The 22954-nt window shown below is 40.4% G+C and overlaps 1 protein-coding gene across 14 annotated transcripts in view; it reads left to right on the forward strand.

The window, feature by feature from the left end:
* Positions 1-22954, forward strand: part of DLGAP1 (DLG associated protein 1) — an 870852-nt gene that overhangs the window by 768821 nt on the left and 79077 nt on the right. For 10 of the 14 annotated variants that reach the window (XM_054583388.1, XM_054583384.1, XM_054583385.1 and 7 more), the window contains one exon: positions 2399-2428. The exons of the other annotated variants lie outside the window; for them this stretch is intronic. In XM_054583388.1, coding sequence (XP_054439363.1) covers positions 2399-2428 — 30 coding nt within the window. The remainder of the gene's footprint in view (positions 1-2398; positions 2429-22954) is intronic. 14 annotated transcript variants of the gene reach the window in all.

Below are 22954 nucleotides of genomic sequence, written 5' to 3' on the forward strand. Positions count from 1 at the left end.
TTGTTCAGTTAAATGATAACCCTTTTTGTGAATATCTCAAAAAGTATTTTGAAGATTTAGATTTTCTATTCTGGGCCTCAGTGGAAAGAAACATCAGTTATAACAATGCTATACTAGACCTGGTTCATACCAGCTTGCAAGAGCCAGATGTTACATTTTCAGAAATTTTGTGAGTCCATTGTTAAATACAGTCATTATTACAAATTAAATTATTTAAACTTACAATTAAGTAAATTATATTAAAAACAGAGGTAATAAATACTACAAGGGGGAACCCCCAAAAAACAGAATTATCTTTTGGAGGGCAGGCCCCTTGTAGTACAGGTTCCTCCCTCTAGGTGAGTGTTCTAGGAACCCACCCGTATCAGTGTACCAGCTGGCGTTGTTGTGAGAGGCTGCATTCAGCTGCAGTGAAATTTTTTTGAAGACTCTTTCAACTCATTTGTCCATTTCATGATGGGTGATTTACAAGCGCACCTGTCCACATCGCACTGAGTGTTCAGTTTTTGACCAAAAATGACATGACCCCCCTGCCCCAAACTCCCTATTGGCCCAATTTCACCGAGTGGCTTTTTTTGTTTGTTTCCTCGGATGCAAAAAGTCCTCAAAGGAAAATGTTTTGCCATTGTAGAAGAGGTGAAACAAAAAATGCCAGAAGCACTAAAAGGCATTAAAATAAACGAGTTCAAAAACTGGAGCAGCGGAAAAAAGACTCAATGGGTATATTGCATCAAATGGAGAGTACTTTGGAGATGACTGAGGTTTAAACATGTAAGAATAAATACACAATTTTTTATAAATAAAGTCTGTTTTTTGGGGGGGGTCCCCCCAGTAAACATAGTTACATCCTAATCATGTGACTACATTATATTATCTATACTTTGAGGTTGTTTATATCTACTGCACTTGTGTAATGAAATACTACATAATGCTGTTGCTACTGCCCATCTCTTCCCAACTCCATGTTCAGTTATATCAAACTGGTAGCTTGAAATAGGTCATAGTGGGAGTATTGGCATAGTGTTAAAGTTGAAAGAATTTTAATTTAATGGCAATAACGTATGAAAATGAAAAATAGTTTAACAGTAGGTCACAAAAAAGATGAAATGATAATTAATTTACTGGGAAAGGAGCAGATTGGAATGCTACCCAGTGCATGATTTTATCAAATGTGGTTGACTTGCTGGGTGTGGATGTAGATGTTTGGCCAAAATCAACAAAAGCATTATGTGAGAATCAATTGGCGGTAATAGAACTTGCAATAAAGAGTACTGTATACTCTCTTATTATTTGGAGACTCCATACTACACATCATTCATAGTAGCAAAATTTATAATAAACACACATACATATATATACATATACTTTTTCTCCTGGAAAATCCCTTGTTAAATGTTGAGCAGACACTACTGGCTTTGCAGGAAACATGAAATTCAACAGGTAACTTGAAAATAGCCTTTTTGGAAAGTTATAATAGAGAGCAAGTTTATCTTTTTGTGAACATAATCTGTAAAATCAGTGTGTTCATGCTGATACCAATTTGGTTCACCAGTTTTATTTCCATTTTTAATTTGAAACTCCTCCAGTTTCAAAGAGAACCAGAATGTCAACCAAATGAAACTGTAGGCATTTTTGCTTAGCCTAAATTATCATGGCTATCACAGAGAGTTTGGGGAATATTGTTCATTTAACAGCAACACTTACCAAAAAATACTTATTAAATCAAATTATTGAAGCAGCTCTAATTTATCTTAGTTTAGTATTTTCACCTTTAAATTCACCAAATAGGCACATGAATATACAGCCAAGGGTAATGTCCACTCGTTTCCTGAATAATTTGGCTCAAATAGCCCTTTCACTGCCTGACCTTCAGGGAGTGAGAATGCTGAACACATCAGACCAGAAAACAGCCTGTGGCCCAGCTACCCCAAAGAAGGAAGTTGCCAGATCACACCATGGTTTTTAACCACTTGTTGCATATTTCAGCAGAAACCCTGTTTCAATATGTATCAAATGATCTCTATATACAGTAATAAATGGGAAGTAGTAGACACTAGTGTCCTGTTGTGGGAAGTTTTATCAATCCGTTATGCAGCATGATTTATGTATACATAGAAATAGACAGACAGGCTTGGCCTTTGTTTCATCCAAAAACATATCAGATACATTTAGTGAAAAACTCCCCCAAATGATTTTCATGGAAAATGAAGCCACCCATGATGTCTAGTCAAGGACTGAAAATTATTTAGCTCTTTTAGTTGATGTTTGTTTAGTTAAATTATCAAAATGCCAGCAAAAAAAAAAAAAATCCAGCTCTGAAGCATGCATTTGTTATGAGAAGATTGGAAAAGGTAATTCAGGTCCATTATATAACTGCCACTTTTTGTTTTTATTCAAGGTGTCATAAAACTGAGTTCTGCTGTTGAAGGTACGTTTTACAACCACAAAATCAGTAATGTTTTGCTTAAAGGTTGCATAGCGTGGCTTTGTAGCTAGAAAGCTTCTGTGGCAGTGGTGTTTGATGCCATGTTCTAATTGCCAGCTATTGCCATTCCATCTGTGTTTCTACTCATTCTGGTCATCTTCTGCCCCAAGTCTCTCCGCCCTCCACAAGTGGCATTAACGCTGACCCGAGAGGGCGGCGAACATGTCTGTTTCTATTTTCTGATGTGACTGCCTCATATCCAGTGCTCTGTAGAGATCCCCTTCCTCTCCAAAGGATTTATTTGAGGCTAGGCATGGAGTCTTGCCAGAAGCCTTGTTCCCATTCTATTAGCAGGGCCTTCTTTAGAGTGTTTTTGGTCCCTTATGCCAACGTAGCAGACATGGAGTCATCAAGGCTTCCTGATGAGAAAGTAAAGTGGCTACAGCCATTGCCAGCTCAAATGCAGGTTCATCCCGAGCAGTGTGATTCACCACCCAGGAGATATTGCAAGGACCAGCTTCCTTTAGCGTTCTCCATATCATTCAGATTGGGCAAGTGGCAGTCCCCTTAGTTGTGCATTCAAGAAGCTGAGGAGAAACGGAATAGGGATTTAAAGTAAGAAGAGAATTACTAGGGAAGAGAAGTCATAGCGCTGTTTTTCTGAGTAACCACCATAAATATTAAAAATACCTTATTGTTTAAATGATTAATTGGTTTTGGCATAAAGTTGATTCCCTTACCCTCGTAGGAGCATATAATCTGAAAGTAGAGAAAGTGTAATTTTCTCTTTTTGTGAGTTTCTGTGTTTGTTTTGGGATGTATGTGTTCTTATGTATTGGGAGTTTGTCAGTCATGCTTCGGAGGTTTCTTCATCCCCACTTAATCAGGGGAGGCTCCTTGGAAGAGGTGGTGGGGTTTAAGGTGAGTCTTCACATTTAAAGGGAGATGTGGCTTGATGAATGGGCAATGCATGGAGGTGGGGAGTGGAAAAATGCAGGGGGGTTGGAGTGGTGAGACCATCCGCTTGACTCAAGCAAAGGGATTGGGAGGGCTGGAGTTTGAGGCTGGAAGATGAGAGAGGGGCCCACCAATGTACTCATGAAACTAGCAATCCATAGCGGGGGCTCTGTGTCTTCTGTAGATTTAATACCATCACATTTTTCAAAACTAAGTTTAAAAGACAACATTTCTCACATTCTTGGCAGAAAGTATGCTGCTCCTCTAAAGTAAGGAAAAGACCAGGAGAAGGTGCAGGCAGTGGTGTTTCCAAATCAAGAGGGAGGAGCAAAATGTATCGCCTCAAGGCGTGAATGAGGGCACAGTGCATGTTTCAGGCCTCTGCAGTGCTAAGCAGGTATTCACGTTCCTTGTGCTTGGTAACGTGGATTTTTATCGAGAGGCTATCCAAACCTCTCCCTGCCCAAGAAATGGCAACAAAAAGCAAGCAGGACCATGAGAAAGACCTTGCCTACAGAAACTCCCAAGGCAAGTGGGCGCTGAGTCTCAGTTAATTATCTGTAGAATTCTAGATAACAGTTGATCCACTCCGGGCTGTTTGATGTTTTATCAAGAAATGACTTTGAAGTCCAAGCTTTACATTGCCTGCTTGGCTTAAGCACGGTATTCCATTTGCAACAAAAAGATAGAAAAAAAAATTTTTTAGAAAGCCAAGAAAACATTAGATGATGTGAAAACTATTATTCTGCTAGAATTACTGTTTTGTTCATCATTTTGCTAGTAACTAGTTACTACTGGGTAGCATGGCCTGTCTGAACCCCCAGAACAGGTTTATGGTCTCCAGAGAAAGATGAGAATGAGGAATAATGAGGGCAGGAAGCAGACCGACTGCCTGGGGCTTTTTTGGCAGACTCCTCATCACCTCCTCTGAGTCCCTGGGGCTCACAGGAAGTTCCCTGGAGTAGCCATGGGTACCAGAGGTCAGACCCACTTCAACTGCTGCTTGAGCATCTTTTTGGCAGTTACTTGGCTGAGGGCTGTAGAGCTTGAAGGCTTGGGAGCATGCTTTATTGTAACTGTGTTAAAACATGTGTGTGCAGGGGCCGCCGGGATGCAGTTGTTGGACGGGGTGTGTGTGTGTGTTCAATGCATGCATTTTTGGCACATCTGGAATGTGAGGTTTTTGACAAGCATGCTCAGTGAAATGTATGTTGGACACTATCTCTTGATTCAAATCAAACCTCAGATGGCAGTCCTTGTGAATGTTTAGCTAATTCCTGTACTTGCTATTTTCCATCTGTGGAATGAACTCAAGGCACCTTCATACAGCTTATCATGTCAAGGAACATGCAAATCAGTGGAGGGGATCCACTGCCAGAAATGAAACCTATTTCCTTTTCTTCAAAAATGACCCTGTTCTGGATTATCCTAGAACTCTGAAAATAATATGAATATTTTAGGTAGGTTATCTTTTCCTTTTCTGTTCTCTTTAAGAAAAACAATTGTCAAAGTCACAAAAGAAAATCAACAGACTTAATTTGCTACTTCCTAACAAGTATTTTTGTCATAAAGTTTTTGTTCCTTCTCTTTTTTCTGAAGCAGGGTTGCCCCCTTCAGCATTTTGCAGCTTCATGTAAGTTTTTAAAATCAGCAGAAAGAGAAAAGCTTTATCACATTAATGGTAACGTTAAAGTAAATTATCCTTCCACATTTTAAAGATTGAAAATTCTACCTAAACAGAAACACATTAATGCTTTAATTATTTTGAAATAAAGAAATGTTTGCACAGGAAAAAACAAATTTGAAAGAAATAACTGCCAAATTTTATGGATAATAGTGATGAATTCTGGACTCTAACTTTAGATTGATAATCCCAAACTCTGAGAAAACTGGGATAAGAGAGAAACATCCAGACAGTAAATTGGGGGAAAGGGGAGATAGCAGGGGCAATGGCAAAGGGAGAAAAACCATCCATGGCAAGAATTCCATGAGAGAATCTTCTAAAAGGGATTTTCCCTCTTGGAATTGAAGAGGGGTGGGGAGACACATACTCATATTTCCACAAGTAGGACCAGTGCACCAGCCTCATCAAGGAAAAGCGAGAAGAGAGGTCACAGAAGAGCTGAGTCATGCCTGATTAGAATTGCTCTAATATTCTGTAAACAGCTATTTCTTTCCAGGGAGGGAAGGTCCAACCCCAGCCAGAGAAGCTCCTTATCCAGCACGCAAGATGTGTTCAGACACGCGGGACGTAGGGAGCATTCAGGCAGGGAGGCGGCAAGTCTGAAGAAACAAGATGAGGCAATGGAAGCTGATGACAGGCCTTTGCAACTGATAACCAGGGAGTGTTCCATGATGAGACTTGCCTCACAGGTGATTTGTTTATACCTTGTAGGTAGGTGAGATTCCAAATACCAAAATGACATCAAATTCTTTTCAAAGTCTGTATGAGAGAATGAAGTTTGGCTTTTTTGAGGAGTCCCATGTTTTGAAAAATGGCTGGTATGGCTCAGTGGATTGAGTGACAGCATGCAAATCAAAGGGTTACCAGTTCGATTCCCAGTCAGGGCACATGCCTGGGTTGCGGGCCAGGTCCCCAGTAGGGGGCATGTGAGAGGCAAACACACACTGATCTTTCTCTTCCTCTCTTTCTCACCCCTTCTCCTTTTTCTAAAACTAAATAAATAAATAAATATTTTTTTTAAAGAGTACCTTTAAAAAAAATAAATACATAAATACATACATACGTACATACATACATACATACATAAAATGGGAACAGATGCGTCTCTATGAAAAAAATCAAATACAGAAGATTCTCCAAGCCATTGCCCACTTTCGATGGCCTCTTGGTGAGGACACTGCGGGGTTTCAGTTAGCACTCAAAGTGAAGCTGTAGAACTTTGATTTCATAAACAAAAGTTCCCCTGGGCACATGAAGCTTTTGTTTTCCTTTTTTCTTCTTGTCTCTTCATTTTATGTAGGTATTTTTAAGGCATCTATTTCTCCCTGGTAATGGTTCAGGAACCAGTAGATCATGGAACTTAGGACTGTTGTCAGATCCAAGATGGTGTTTTCAATGACCTCATGGCCTCAGACCCAGTAATTGCAACAAATCCTCAAGTATAAGAAGAATAAACTAAGTAAATACTTGTTGCAATCTTTGCTCCCATTTTCATAATTCACAATACCCACAGCTTCATGTTTGTATTGTAAACCTATAAAAATGAGCTGCTTTTCTGTTACAAAGCTCTGATCTGATTTTACATGTGTGTTGAGGACTGAGATACTTGTTTACTTTGTTTAAGAAGTTCTATTTTCCATAATAGGATATGGAATGAATCCCAAAATATCCCTATCTTAGTCTATTGGGGCTGCTATAACGAATTACCATACACTGAGTGACTTAAACAACAGAAATTTATTTCTAACAGTTCTGGAGGCAGGAAGTCCAAGACCTAGTCATTGGCAGATTTTTTGGTGAAAACCCTCTTCTGGGTTGCAGACTGCTGACATCTTGCTGTGCCCTCACATGGTGGAAGGTGTGAGGGAGCTCTCTGGGGTGCCTGCCATAAGGGCACTAATGTCATTCATGAGTGCTCCACCCTTAGGGCCTATCCACCTCCCAAAAGCCCTACCTCTTACCTAATACCATCACCTTGGAGGTTACAATATCAACATGTGAATTTTGGTGCATACAAATACTCAGTCTGTAGCAACCCCAAACAATTTTAACATTTAAAAAATATTCCAAATGTATTGATGTCATTTCCTCCCCAGGTGAATTTTGTTTTTGTCACTGTGTCTTTCTACTTTTTGAGCAAAGCTATATGTTCATTTGCCAGGTTAGATTGTGCTTAATCCAGTAACAAATAGCTAGCTGATGGACCTATTTCTGGTTAATAAACTTGGAATGAAGTTTCCACATTTTTACCACTGAAATCAAAACAAAACATCTTTACAGAACTTCAAGTTAGATTGCTACAGAGATAGGGAAGGGCTTCCTCCAGGAAAGGAGCGAAAGGTAACAGTGTCAGGAATCTAAAAATGCAATATTGTAGAAACTGAAAACAAGACTCAAGAAAGTTGTCTCTGAAGCGTTAAAAAAAAAAAAAAATTCCTAGACTTCCTGCTTACAAGGCTAACCTGAAAGCTGGATCACCCTACTAAGCAAATAAATGTTCTCTTCTCAGATTTATTTTGCAAAAAATTGCCACTATACTTTTGGCAAATTGCTCCTATTACATGGCAATGTCTCTGGGAGGGATGAGCATTAAGTTGAGAATTTAACAAATAGCTTCTGAAAACTAGGACCCTCCCAAAATGGCAAAGATGGAGCCATGTGACTCAGATGGGTCAAAGTATACCTAATTTGCGGTCTTGCTTAGGATTACCCTCACCTCAGATAGAATTAACCTTGAATAACTATTGGCAGCATTTCAGAGCTCTCTCACATTCTTTTCTTTCTTCTTTTTTTTTTTTTTAAGTTTTTCTTTTCTCACTTTCTTCCCTCTTCTCCTCCTCTAAGCCAGCTGCACACATCTGTTTGTGCACAGTGCAATGGAAGGTGTGGAGTCGGGGTTTGGGGAGACTTCAGGCAACAGAAAGCCAATCATTTACTGGGTGGTTTTGGCAAGTAACTACTATTTGCCTTGGCATCCTCACCAATAAATTGAGATCTCTATTTCTTATGGCAGCTGTAAGACTACACAAGCTGATTTAACACAGTCAATGGAATACAGTAGGTGCTCAATAAGCTTTTGTTCTCTTCTTTACCATTTCTTTTTCTCTGATGACTCCCCTGCATCCCCTGCTTTTTCCAGTGTCCAAAGATCTAGCAAACAAATGATCATTCCTCTGTGATTATATCATAGCACACCACTAAAAGTCAGTTTCACTTGGGGCAAAGCCACAGACAAACAACCAGCATAAACCACTGTTTCTCCACTTTGAGAGAACTTGGGGTAATAGATCTTTATCACCTCACTGGGAGGCATGACATCTCTGTGGATCTGGGAGGAGTCACCCAAATAAACTTTGCCAGGAGCCAATCACAACCCCAACTGAGGGTGTTCCCACCGGATGGAATCATCCCCTAACCTGCTCTCCCATTCCTGGGGAGGGTGGGTGAAGGGCAAAGGTTTTCAGACTGATCTAACCAACAAAGTGTTAGATAAAGATTGATTTAATCAACATTGATAATTTTTTTAATGAAATAGATTGTAAGTTCACTGTGTTAGTGAACATGCCATTTGTCAACATTGATCAAAAATATAGAAATATTTGAATAAGGAAAATTAAAGTGACAACAACCACAGATATCCAGAGAGGAGCCTTTGTACATTTTTGAACTTCAGTAGCCAAAAGCTAATAGTTTGTGCTGATTAAGCAGCCTTGAGCACCTAGCAACAAACTAGCATAACCCAGAAGACAATTTGCACCTAAAGCACCATAATCTAGCCTTCACTACCCTCCCTGTGGCAAGAAATAGAAATTTATAAGTCAAAGGCAAGATATAAAGGAAAATCTGCCAGTTTCAGTCACTGATTTATTTTCTTTTTGTTTGTTTTTTTAAGAGTGTAAGTTTCAATGTCTGTATCTTTGTTTTTATTATTTTTAGCAATCTACTGGAAGTTTTCAATGTAAATAAAGCTCTTACTTTAAAAGAATAACCGAACTGTTTCAGCTGCCAAAGAAGACAGCTTTTAAGGACAGTGGTTTAATTAGCAGTCTTTGAGGACAATTTAATAGTGATAGCAAATCATTTTTGTATTTGAATCTCAAATTTTGAAAATGGCCTTTACATTTTCAATCTAAAATTAGAGTCTGACCTTACTGTTAATTTTGGAACACACCATAATTTAGACAACTGCTGAAATCACTTAATGCTGTGATTTGGCGTATGAACCTGGGAATCACACCCTCTTAAATTATACATCACACCCATTAAAATTAACTGTAAAGTCAAATTCACATTGATCCTATGTAGATTTCATTTCCAACTAAGATGCTTACATATCTAAATATCACCACAGCTGTATATACAACAGTTTTGTTGAAGCCATGAATGCTTTAATTTGGAAGAACATACTTTATGACTTTTGTTTGGTTTCACTGAGAAAAAATCCAAAGCATTTTTATAATAATATGTCAATGAAATGAAAAATCAAATACTAGTCCAGCCCTGGCTTATGTGGCTCAGTGGATTGAGTGCCCGCCTGCAAACCAAAATCTTGATGGATTCAGACCATCCAACCAGTCAGGGCACATGCCTGGGTTGAGGGCCAGGTACCCTGTTGGGTGTATGTGAGAGGCAACCAATTGATGTATCTCTCACCCATTAATGTTTCTCTCCCTCTTTCTCACTCCCTTCTCTCTAAATAAATAAATAAATAAAACCTTAAAAAAACAATCAAAAAGCTTTGTGGATCTGAAATGTTTTAGAGAAATGTGTGGAATTTTAGGTTTTTCCTAGTTTTAACCAACATGTATCTTTGGGTGAAAACAGAAAGCTACTGGATACAACGCTGTTGAGTATACAGTTGATTGAACCTGTGCCTAATAGGAGGTATAGAGGCAAGTTGATTTCCTTTTAAGTCTTCTGTATCTCATCGCTGATTTTATAGATGGCCTCCTCAAATATACTCCTAATGCTGAGTTTAGAACACACTGAAGTGGAAGAAAGTATAGAAGAGTAGAAAGGACATTCTAGGTTCAAACCTTGTAGCCATAACTTCATGGCTGTGTTGTAATCTGAAGCAAGTTAGTCTCTCTATAGCACATTTTCCTTATCTGTAAAATGGGGTTAAAGCAATTTAGCACTCCAGATTAAGTAAGGGGCTTAAATAAGATGAGATCATGTTGAAGTACCTAGTAAAACGTTTGGCACAAAGGCACTCAATATATTTTCAATGTCTATTTATACTGTTTTGTTAGCATTTTAATTTTTATTTTATTGGCTCAAAAACTGAATTATCAAAATCAATTGTACTACTTTTGTTTGATGTTATTTCATAAGTTTTTAAGAGTAATAATCAAGTGTCTGAGTTATAAAAATTTGTTTTCTACTAAATCAAATATAATTTTATTACACCTAATATTATGGAAATCTAACAATGGGGTGGATACCATCAAAACCACCTTACGGAAGTGATCAGCATGTCTCCAAATGTCTTTTACTCAACTGTTTCTCTTTTTTTTAAATCTGGTTACTGATTTGGCTTAAGTTTGGAGTGCTTTATTTTTGTTTTCTTTTTAATATTGTTTTGGAACAGCATAGCTCTAGCAAATGTTCATCAAATTTAAAATAGAATATTTTAAAAATACCACCACAGAATTATTTGGAACATACCAACCTTTTGAATATCCTAGCACACATAGAACATTATATTTGTAAAACACACTGAGGCAAAGAATTCAGGCTGCATGAGGACTAGGGCAGCAGGCATATAAAAAGCCTTTATTTTCAAACATAACATTTTATTACTTCATTGTTATTACTCTATTTATTTAAGAAAAATTAATGGATAAAGTTATTAAAACACCTACACTATGTTATGCCCTATACTAGGCCATGGGGATAGAAAGATGAACCTGGCCTAATTATGCTTTCTAGAAAAGGCAGCATTTATGTAAACAGATAATTATAACTTAATATAATAAAAATTCAACAGTAGGACTATATAAAAGGAGCTCTGTGGCCACAGAAGTCAGGCTAGACACTCTGCCTGGCTGGATCAGAAACATGTCCCAGGAAAGACCTCTAGGTCCCAAAAGATTTAAGAGGAAGGCAGGTACATCTCACTAGGATGAACAAGGCCAGCTCAAAGCCAGCTAGCAGCCGCAGGGATGAAAACCACCTGATGCCTCTAGGAATCAGATACAATCAGATGCAGCTGAAGCACTGTGCCCAAAGCAGAAAATGGCCAGGCATGAAGTGGGAATGGAGGTACTTTTCAAGGTTTCTATAGGCAATAAATAGCCAGCAAAGGATTTTCTTTTTTTTTTTTTTAGTGTCTATTTTATTTTTTAATTAAAAAAAAAATTTCACATAGCTCAAAAATCAAAATACAGGAGGAAAAATGCATTGACTCCAGGTCCTATTCTTCTTAACCCACCATTATCAATTTTCTTTCTCCTGTATAAATATATATTTGTGGCATATTTAAGCTTTATGAATGTGTTTTCCCCTTTGTTACACCAAGGACGATTTACTATATATAATATTGCACAACTTGGGTTTTTTTTGTTTTGTTTTGTTTGCTTAACAATGTCTTGGTAATACCTCCGCATTTTCCCTAGAGAATTTCCTGTTTTACAACTACATAGTACTCCACAATATGGATGTATATGTTCTGGGGTTACATGTAGAATTGCTGTAGCTGAGGGGAATGAAAATAATATGTCCTCTGAGAAGCAGGAGGTAGAAATTGCTGCCCTGAAACCTGCTGAGGCAGAGAGAGAGGCTCTGTGAGGCAGGCACTGGGCAGATTCAAGGGTTGTTCACCTTGGTTCTTTTTCCATATTCAGTGTGTGGTGTCTAGATTTTGCTTCTGGGATCACCTTTGGAAAATCATTTTGTTTTTTAGGACAAGAAGGAGGAGCATTCAGTGACAGCTGCCTGGGTCTTTGTGATCTATTTCTTGGGGTTTAGTTTATTTTACTCCTGAGGTATTGCCTAGTCTGCTTGGCTATTATAACAAAATACCACAGGCTGGGTGACTTAAACTACAGATATTTATTTTCTCACAATTCTAGAGGCTGGGAAGTCCAAAATCAAAGTGCCAGCAGGTTAGATGTCTGGTGAGAACTTTTGTCTTTGTCTTTGGTTACAGATGGCTGCTTTCTTGCTATATCTGGCCTTTCTGCATGGAGGCAGAGAGAGACAGACAGAGAGAGAGGGAGAGACAGAGAGAGACAGCAGCTTGGATCATGGACACCTCACTCACCTCATCACTTCATCACCTCATCTAAACCTCCCAAAGTTCCCTATCTCCAAATACCATCACACTGGGAGTAGGGGCTCCAACATATGGAGTTTGTGGGGACATAAACATGGTGTCCATAACCAGTACTCTTGGGTGCATATGACCTAAATCAGATGTAATGCAACCAGTGCCTCTTGTTAAACAGAAAAAAACTTGAATTAAAAAGGGACGGAGTATTCTACATCTGTTAGTTTCCCCTGTTCTTGTAAATAGTCTATATCATGACCTTTGGGGGCATCTTGAATCTTAAAAATTTAAAATTTCTATGGGGGGAAAAATAAATATAGGCTCTCCCTTCTAAGAAAGATAAACCTTGAAGTTTGTGGCATTCAGTGGTAAGTGAGCGTGCCACAAAGTGGAGTGCAGCTGAGAGAAAATGACACGGCAGAAAAGAGCCGGCAGCCTCGCCAAGCAGTTTCCTCTGAACTCCCAGAGGCTCAAACAGCCCTCTGGTTTCCTGGAATGCTTCCTTCACGCAGTTGTCATGTGGTAGCTGAGGAAACACCCTGCCGCATCCAGGGGTGAACTGGAACACTACCTCATCGCCCACCGCGGACAGATAACCCCAAGTGCTGCACAGAGCCCTGCGCGTGCTCGGTGGCACAGCCAAGGGCAGTGGCCAGTCGCATGCAGGCTCGCCCGGCGGCAGGGTGTCTCAGACCCACCCTCACAAAGGGGCTGTACACACCAAGGCCACCAGCGCCCACTGTCTCCCAAAGAGGCTGACACAGCCACATTGCACAGACGAACATCGGTCGGGCTCGTTTTTTCTGTCACGAGAAAGGTGGAGCCCAGGTGACCGAGGGAAAGTCCGGTTTCCCCTAAGCATCGGCATGTTATTAACTCTCATTGCAAAAGCTCTCACTCACCCGGAAAGGTCGTAAATACGCCTCACTTCCGCTCCTGAAGCAGCGGGACGTGGCGGCAGCTGTCTGGGGGACGGGAGCGGCCGAGGAGGAGGAGGGAGGAAAAATACTAGATCCGACCGGGCGGGCCAGGGGAACGCAGGCAGTGAAGGGGAAACGGAACCTCCGCGCCGAGGTGCGGCCACATCCTGGCGCCCGGGGTGCAGGCTCCCCCGAAAAGTTCCGACACCTGGGAAGCTAGGAGAAATGTCCTCATTTTATAGTGACTTCTCCTTTTCGCAGCACCTTGAAGAACCTCAACAACAGAATGTTATTAACAGAATTTCAAATGCACTGAGCTTGTGAGTTGGATCCCTTGTATATGTGAAGCCTGGAAAAAGGAGACGAATATCAGGACTAGTGTTAACAATAGCTATTAATTTCGATTAATAATATTAATATAATTAATGACAATTAGTCACAAGACCATTAAGCATTTACTTTTTTCTAGGACCTTGGCATATATTATTTCACTTAACTTCTCAACAGCTCTATCACAGAAGTACTTTTAGCATGCCCAGTTTACAGAAAGGCACTGAGACTCGGAGATACATACCCAGGATCGCCCAGCTAATAGGAGGCAGACCCAGGACTGAAATCAATGTTTATGTGATTCCAGAACTTCTAGAAGGGATAAGCCCACTCTTGTTTTCAAAAGTGTCTTTCCAACTAGCCAGTATAGGGTTGCCTCCAGCAGGTAAGAACTTTAAAAAGAGGAAAAATAACCATTCTTCTGCCACTCCAGGCTGGGACAAATGCATGTGGCAGTACAGGGCTCTGGAATGACGATGTAGCCAGATTCCTGGTCCCTCTACCACAGGCACAGCCTATGTGAAGGGTGTGGTGACTTGTGGACACATGGAGACTGAATTCTGGGCTCACCCTCCTCCCGCATTCCCCCAGCGGAGCCTATCACTCAGACTCCTAGTCAAGCATAAATTGTAAAACAACTAGTTGAGCTGTAGACTCAATAGGAACACAGACACCAGAGGCCCACAGGTACCCTTCGCTCATGAAGAACCAGTCATTTATTTTTAAGGAAAGCTTTATACACATCAAAATCACCTAACAGGCTTGTTAAAACCCAGACTGCCAGGCCCCACCCCCGAGTTTCTGAATCAGTGGGTCTGGGGTGGGAGCTGAGAATTTGACCCGCATTCAGGTGCTGCTCACACTTGCTGTTTGGGAGACCACCTTTGAGGTCCACTATTTCAAGGGATAGAAGCTTTAGTGTTGCCTGTTATTTTATTTCTGGGCACTTATCGATGGCTATTTAAATGTGATAGCAGCTGTTCTCAAGGACTTTCATTTTTCCCACCAGTATGGGTTTCCTAGTGCTGCTGTAACAAATTACCTCAAACTTAGTGGCTTACCACACCAATCAGCTTACATTTTAGAGGTCTGAAGCCTACAATGCGTCTGCAGAGCTGCACTCTGTCGTGGAAGCTCCAGGAGAGAATCCATTCCAGCTCCTTGGAGGAGCCTTTCCAGCGCCCCGAGGCCAGCCTGCAGTCCTTACCTTGTACCGTTTTCTTCCATCTTCAAAGCCAGCAGCAGTGTAGTATCTTCAAACCTCTCTCTGTCACCTCTGCTTCCACCATCACATCTCCCTCTTGGCTGTGACCCTCCTGCCTCCCCCTTACACAGACCCTTTGATTACATTGGGGCCACCTACTTAATCCAGGATAATTTTTTCATTTTAAGATCCTTAACTTAATTACAGCAGGGAAGTCCCCTCTGTTTTGTTAGGTAACATATTCAGATTTCAAAGATTTGGAATTTAAGGGCCAATATTCTGTCTACCATCCCTCCCATATTCTATCACCTGCTTAAATAGCTGGTGTACCTTCTGTCCCATATCACCCTTCCCACAAAAGAAAAACCAAGACTATGTCAGGATTTGCATGACACAATCCCTCCTTTTGACTTTCCTGGTAATGAAGCATTCTGCGGGGAGGAAGAGGGGTGCAGAGAGAAGAGGTGAGGGAGAAGGAACGCCTATCATGTCCAAAAGACAGGAGTTAAGTGCTCATAGAAATGAGCCTTGTAGACCGTGCCCAAAACACCTACTAAGTTTCCCCATACTTGCTAGACTTCTAGAATCTAGAGCAATGGTCCCTCCCCTTTCGAGCCATGGGCCCTAGAGGGCTTGGTGAAGGTCCCTCAGTCCTCATCCCAGGCTCTGCTATCAGGACCACCTTCCTAAGTTGCCAGCAAGCCACTTGTAAGATTCATAAAGAGAAGCTGTATTGAAAGGCTTTCTTGCCTTTTGAGTTTCTGATTATTACCTTCAGAACTTTTCTGGACCAGAGTCCCAACCTCAAGGCTGTGAACTTTCTGTTGATGAATGTATCCATTTACTAGGGCTGCCATAACACAAAAACACCACAGGCTGAGGGCTTAAACAAAAGACATGTATTTTCTCACAGTTTTAGAGACTGGAAGTCCAAGGTCAAGGTGCAGGCATCTTCTCCACATCCTCACGTGGCCCTCCTCTTTGAGCACATTCCTTTGATGACTCTCTCTTTTTATAAGGACCCAAAGTCATATTGGATTTGGGCCTAATGACCTCATTTGAACCTAATAATCACTTTAAAGACCCAAATACAGTTATTCTGAAGTACTGAGAGTTAGGACTTCAACATAAGAATTTCGAGGGGGACACAATTAAGCCCATAACTGTGAACTAGGACCTCAGGATATTAAAAGAAGACCACTTCCATTTGTTTGTGGTGTAACAAATGGACTAGGCAATTAGGGTGAGTGTGAAGAGAGAAGCTAAGACCTTGACTTTGAAAGTGTGCCCCTCAGCCCAGACCTGCCTATTGGTCTTAGGTTAGGCACAGGAGAAGGCAGAGGTCAAGGAAGCCCCCAAAGCCTTGGTCTTAGTCTGTGTAAGCAAGTGGTAGCAGTTTAGCTGATTCCTTGCAGGTTTTTGTCTTTATAAGTAATTCACAGCTAGTCACAGAAATTGCACCAAGTCGGTGCCCACCCTGGACACAGAGGAAATAAAGAAGCAGACAGTGAGTGCTTGTGTTTGATGATCTTTGAAAGGGCTGTGTGAGAGAAAATGATTTCATTCTCAAGGCATGGCTCTGAGAGGAAAGTCAAACAGCCCCCAAGTTGAAACCAATCAAACAGCCTTATCTTATCCTTGATTCATGGGTTCCTCTTTCTTGAAAGCCCTTTAGAGGCAAGGCACTGAACTGTCATTGTCAGAGTAAGTGCTGTGCAGGATCCTTCCTGGGAAATGTTGCATCTGTGATTTACAGGACCTGGAGGCTCTGACATTTTTCCTTGACAAACCTTTGCTACTCATTGGTCAGACTCACTACCCAACACAGATTTAATACACGAGTATACAAATATACAAATACACGTAATACACTCACACTAAGTGCAACAAGCCAGGCACAAAAAAGGGAATTAGTATATGATTCCACGTGCTTGAGGGACCTAGTGAAGTAATCAAATTCATAGAGACAGAAGGTAGAATGGTGGTCGCCAGGGGCTGCAGGGTGTGGGGGGTGGGGTGGGGTGTGGGCAGTTGTTTAATGGACACAGAGTTTCAGTTTTTCAAGATGAAAAGAATTCTGGGGATTGTTTGCACAATGTAAGCATACTTATTGAACTACACATTCAAAAATAGTTAACGTGGTAAATTTTATAAACATGTATTAATGCAATTTTTTTGAAAACCGCTGCTAGAAGCAATCATGTAATAGAAAGAATACATGGTTGAGGTCAGGCCAGCCTAGGTTTGGATCCCATATCTGCCACTTGCTAGTTAGGGAGCAATGTTCTGTATATGCCTTAAAACAAGTCATCTTATTCTCCCTCAGTTTCTATGGGGCAGGAGTTTGGAGGAGGCACAGCTGGCTATTTCTGGCTCAGTGTGTCTCCAGAGCTTGCAGTCAGGGTCAGAACGAGAACAACAGGGGGGCTAGATGAGCATCTCCCCTCTTCTTACACGCTCAGGGCTTCCCCGTCCTTCCACATGGCCAGCACGGGCTTCCTTACAGCATGGGGGCCTCAGGACAGCGGGACTGTTTCTGTGGTGGTTCAGGGCTCCAAGCAGGCAGCTGTCCCAGGGAGGAGTGATTGCATCACCTTTCCTGATCTAGCCTCAGAAGTCATGCAATGTCATTTCCTTCTCACTCTCTTGGTCACAGGCAAATCACACATTTCCCTGGGTTCAAGGCAAGGGTTATTAGACTCCACCTCTTGACAGGAAGTGGGGAAGTTCTAGTGAAGGCTTAGCAAGCTGTGCCATCCCAAGAAATCTGGCTCATCTCTTCAAGACAGCCAGCCTGTCCATTTACATATTGTCTTTGGCTTTGCCACAATGGCAGAGCTACGTGTTTGGGACAGAGATGGCACGGTTCACAAAGCCTAAAATGTGTATGGCTCTTTATAGAAAAGTTTCCTGACCCCTGCTCTGCAAGAACATGTCAGATCGAAGACATAGTATCAGTCACCTTTGAGAATTGCCATCTGCCACAGGCAGGGTAACAGCCTTTCTGAACTTGACTTCCAGCTCCGTATCTGTAAAATGGATCATAAGTAAAAAGTACTTAGCACAAATCCAGGGCTCTAATACAGATAAAGTATAAAATTCAGTTCTTCCCTTCCCAGACTTAAATACATATTTAGTACTGTGGTGGGAAGGAATGTTTGCAAGAATTCTTTTAAAAATGCAGTCCTCACCCCACATTCCTCGGTGCATTCTTTTATCAGACTAGCTATATTTTTACCTTTCAAAGAGCAAGTACCTAAGGGAAGAAAAGAGATCTGGGACATCTGGGATTGAGCAAGTAGGAAAGAGTAGAGTGGCAGCGCATGTCCCACTGCCCAGGGCAAGAAAGACTGGAGAAATTTTACCTACTTCACAGCTGTGCTCGGGGCTGCCTCTCCTAAGACAAAGCATTAAAAAATGTTTTCTTGGCCTCTCCTTACCCTTTGCCTCCCTTTCTCCACTGGCCAGACTGGCTATCTCTGCTTCAACCTCCTCCTGCCTGTCAAGATCTCCCTGAGTCTTTTTTCTCTCCTCATGTGGAATTTCCAAGGCCAATCCTCCAGCACTTCCAAGAGATTGTTTGCCTTTGACCTGGCTTTTCCTCACTGGAGCGCATTAAGTGCCTCTGAATTCTTTCTTTTCAGAAACAAGTTTCTGTTTGAGTAAATAGAGACCTTCACTTACAACGGTAACATCGGATCTTTCATTCCCAACTTTTCTACCCATTTTCTCCAAAGCACCAAAATTATCAGTTCTATGTATGCATCACTTAAAAAATTATTTTATGTCTCCTCTTCAAGTTATGTTTAACTTCAATCACTTTTATAATCTACTTAGCTTCATCCTAAACTATGTTGAAAGAATTGTGCCCTTTTAATGAAGTTATTTGTTGCCGTTTTATTTTTATATCAAATATTATGAGGGAGAACATGCAATTTGATTAGAGACTATTCCCTTTGGTCCTATTAATTTTTACAGCATTTTCCCCTCCCATTTAGCCTAAATTTGCAACTTTATGCAAATTTTATAAAATATTTTGTAGTATTCCTAGAGCCCAACTCAAGACCAGCCAAAACCAAGTCAATTTATGCTGCTCCAGGAAGAACTATGGTTTAGAAAAATTACTGGGCTGGCTATCATTACTATTGCTGTTGCTGCTCCTACTGCAACATCTGCACAGCAATTTACCAGGGGCTTTCGCACGTGCTACCTCTTTACTGTTCAGGGGCAGCCTTGAGCACAGCTGTGAAGTAGGTAAAATTTCTCCAGTCTGTCTTGCCATCGGCGATCGGAGGTTTGCTGCCACTCTGTTCTTCCGTATTCACTCACTCCCACATTTCCCAGATCTCTTTCATTCCCTTAGGTCAGCAATTTTCAACCCTTCTCACCTCATGACACTGATAAACTAATTACTAAAATTCTGCAGCATATCAAAAAATATGTTTTTTGCAGCTCTGACCAAAAAAATAGGAATAATTTTGATTCACTCACACCAGACTGCCTTGTTGTGTTTGCTCTTGTCATTTTTTTAATTTGACAGTCTAAGGATAAAGAGGTCAGTGCCCCTACTAAATAGTCAGATACTGCATGTTTTAAAAATTCTTGCAGCACACCAGTTGAAAATCGCTGTCTTGTGTGATAGAATTTGCTATAAGGAATCGTTTAATCTAACAAGTACACAGAGTAGTGAACAAAAATCTATCTGATCACTGATTTTCTCTGCTTTCAACCAAGAGCACTAGTATAGGACCAGAACAAGCAAACTGGGATGAGTTCTGTAATAAAAATGTGTAGGGGGTGCTAATAGAACCCAAAGTAAGAGAATCTTGATGAATGAACAGGGGTTTTCCAAACAAGGAAGGACACTAAGCATATATCAAGATACCACTTAAGTGCCTAGCCAATAAATAAGCAAATAAAATTTTAAAAATAAAATCAAATGACTTAGCTGGTATAGACATTTATTTTTTCAAAAAACAGCAAGTCTAAAGGATGGGCAGCTAATGAGTATATCAAACCAGCTTCTTGCTGTCTTCACCTGTGAACATCATTGTGGGTTTGTCAGGCAGAATGCTCCTTGTGGTCCCCAGATGGCAACCACATGGTTCAGAGCATCTCTTGCTGGTGACAATGTTCAGGGGAAGAAAGGGATGTCCCTGTCTTGTGTCACTGTAAATAGGAAGATAAACCTCCCCCAAAGCATTTCCACCAGAGTTCCCTTCTCCTTTGTCCTATAGGCCAATGAAGAGCCAGCTTTAAATCTAGGGAGGTGCTCACCTCCCTCTAAAAGTCAGGGTTGCTTAGAAAATTCACCAGTATTGGGGTCTTCCTGTTGGCAAGAAGGGTGGTTATCAGAAAGCAAACAATGTGTGCCACAGGCATAAAGGCATTTAAAAGATGGCTTTTGGGAAGTGATAAGTCACCAGGCATGAAAATGTCAGGAGAAGCAAACAAAATATGCTGTATCCAGGTGGTGAAGGAGTTACATGCTAGTGTTTGGCTGTATCTTACAGGTCAGTGTTCCTGAAGTGTTTAAAGAGTGTGAACTATCAAACAATTTTACGCGTTTTTCATTATTCTTTTTTTTTAATGTAGCAATCATATAAAATTTCCTTCAAGAATAAATGTTAAATAAAAATACATAGGAACATATATGATAAAAATAAAATTAATTTAATCAAGTGTCATAGCAATAAAGACATAATAGTATAATTTTTACTCTCACATTTCCACTTTTTTAATGATTACAGTGGTAATGTGTGTTCATTTTTCTAATTGGCAAAATCAGAGAATCCCAAAGAATAAAATAAAAATCATCTTAAGCCCATCACTCAACTCTGACTTTTTGATGTCAAAGTTGGGCCTTAATGTGCACAGTAGCAATATATGAAGTTACAGTAGTGAGTTTTTTTTCCTCTTTGTAATGCACTTCAAAGTCAATTTCTTCTTACCATCGTTTTTTGTCAAATTTTGTGTCAAACAAAAGCAAACTACTGCTGGTCTTTTTAGAAGGAAGAAAGCAACAAATAGAGCAAATATACACACTGGCTTAAAAATAAAAGCAATATCACTGATTAGGGCTTCCCCTCCAAAGGAGTGCCTTTCTGTCAACTTTCTACTTTATAGAGCAGGTTATCCAAACCCAGACTCTATAACGTAAGTAAATAAGAAAAGCAGGCAAAAACAGGGACTTCTTCAGAACCTTCTGGCAGGCATGGGGCATGGGAGAGGGGTTATAAGACCTGAGGCCAAATCTCTTCTTAGTAAGATACAGCATTAGCCTTGAGAGTGGTTACAAGTCAGGGCCCCAGGAAAGGCATTTGAATGTTTTTGTTGGCACTTGTAGGAAAGTTGTGGCTATCCATTGTGCCTCCCCACTACAAGGGGTCAGGATGTGCAAAATTCTTTAATTTTTCACTTCCAATTTTAAAATGGAATTCTGGACATCTCACCATTTAATAACAAACAATATTAAGACAGTCTTTAAAAGTGCTAGGACCTGCCAAGGCAGAACTCCATTATGGATGTTGGTTTTTTTAAGTCCCCTTTTCTTTAATTTTATGATTCTCTTTCTTACAAACTCAGTGGCACTGTCAGTTTCTGGGTGAAGTTATGCTTTTTGTTTGCTTCTTGTTGTTAAAGATCTATAGAAAGGCCAACAATATCCTTCCCCTAAACACCTGTTTAACCTTGGGGGAAAAAAATCACTTAGCCTTTCTAGTCTTTAAAAGGAGAAAGTTTGAGTTCAGAGTGTCAGACTGGCAGAGAGCTTAGAAATCAGTGAGTTTTGTCCCTCCTTTTACATGTGAAGGATCTGAGAATCAGAGAGAGTTAGCAACCAGTCAGAAGTTCAACAGCTTTCTCCAAAAGATTTCTAAGAGTTCAGTGAATTTTAAAATTAGGTTGTTTTTCAAAAACCAGTTGAACAGGAGATACTGAAGTGTAAAAGAATAAAAACAAAAGCTTTGAAAAATAGAGATAAGATACTTTATAATAAATTCAAATTTATATGTAGAAAGGAAATGGGAACTGTGTAAAATGTGAAACATTCAATGCACAATAATTACCCAATAAATATTTAGTGAATGCTCACTTGGAGCCTAACGTCTAGTAGGGAATTGAGAGGTAATTATAATGTAATAAGTGCTTTGTCAAATAAAAAGTGCAGTACTCTAATGAGATCTAGTAGAAGCATTTAGAAGGACATTCCAGAAGTCTGCCTAGAAGAGGCGATACCTACGCTGATACCTGAAGGAGAAAGAGGAGGAAAGTACTTCTTCCATTTGCAAAGGCCAGGGAACTTGATGGCTTTAAGTAAAAGTAAAAGTGGCCAGGAAGGTGTAGAGTCCTGAGACCTGAACCCGCAAGCAGGAAGCAAGTTATTCAGAATTTCCAAAGCCCTAGATTTGAGACTTTACCCTGAGGGTAGACCTGTCAGCTGGAGAGTGACGGAGTCTGTTTAGTATCTGCCTTAAGTGTGTACAACAATGTGGAAGCTGGGACAAGACAGACCAGGGAGGCCAATTAGGAAAGTATTTCTCAATATATTTTGACAAACAAAATACAGAATGTACACACTTCTGGACACACACATACACAAACTGAAACAAGTTTTTTGAAACAATACTTACTTTTCCTTTGTTGAATGTATTTTCTAAAGACATTTCCTAACCTATTTCACTTTTTGAATGATGAAACTGCATAACCCATTTCAATCGATTTCATGACCCATTAATAAGTCACAACTAGCAGTCTGAGAAACTTTAAGCTAGGAAGTTGCCGTAATACTCCAGAGAGGCGGTAATAGAATCTAGGGAAGCAGAAAGGTGGCTAGAAGCATGTGGAATGATTCCAAAGGGATTTAAGAGACAGGAGGACCCTGAGGAATTGGAGATAATACCCAGAGTTTGGCTTGAACTCTGCTGAGATGGGGAACATTAACTGGAAGATCTATTAGGAAGTTAAGGATACTGAGCATTTGGAAAATGCCCATTTTTTCCCCCCTTTGGTACTGAAGACTGCATTATATAACTCCATAGTGTTCAAACTTGCCAAAAAAAAGGAACAAAATGGTGGAGATGGGAAGGATGAAATCATTAACGCAGAGGCGCGGGCTCCAGAGGCTGTGCCTGAAAATTCTCCTTGGAAAGGAGGAACTATAAAT

This window comes from Pteronotus mesoamericanus, unplaced genomic scaffold, assembly GCF_021234165.1.
Source record: "Pteronotus mesoamericanus isolate MK-2021 breed Mesoamerican mustached bat unplaced genomic scaffold, CSHL_Meso_final contig_74, whole genome shotgun sequence".
NCBI classification, from domain to species: Eukaryota; Metazoa; Chordata; class Mammalia; order Chiroptera; family Mormoopidae; genus Pteronotus; species Pteronotus mesoamericanus.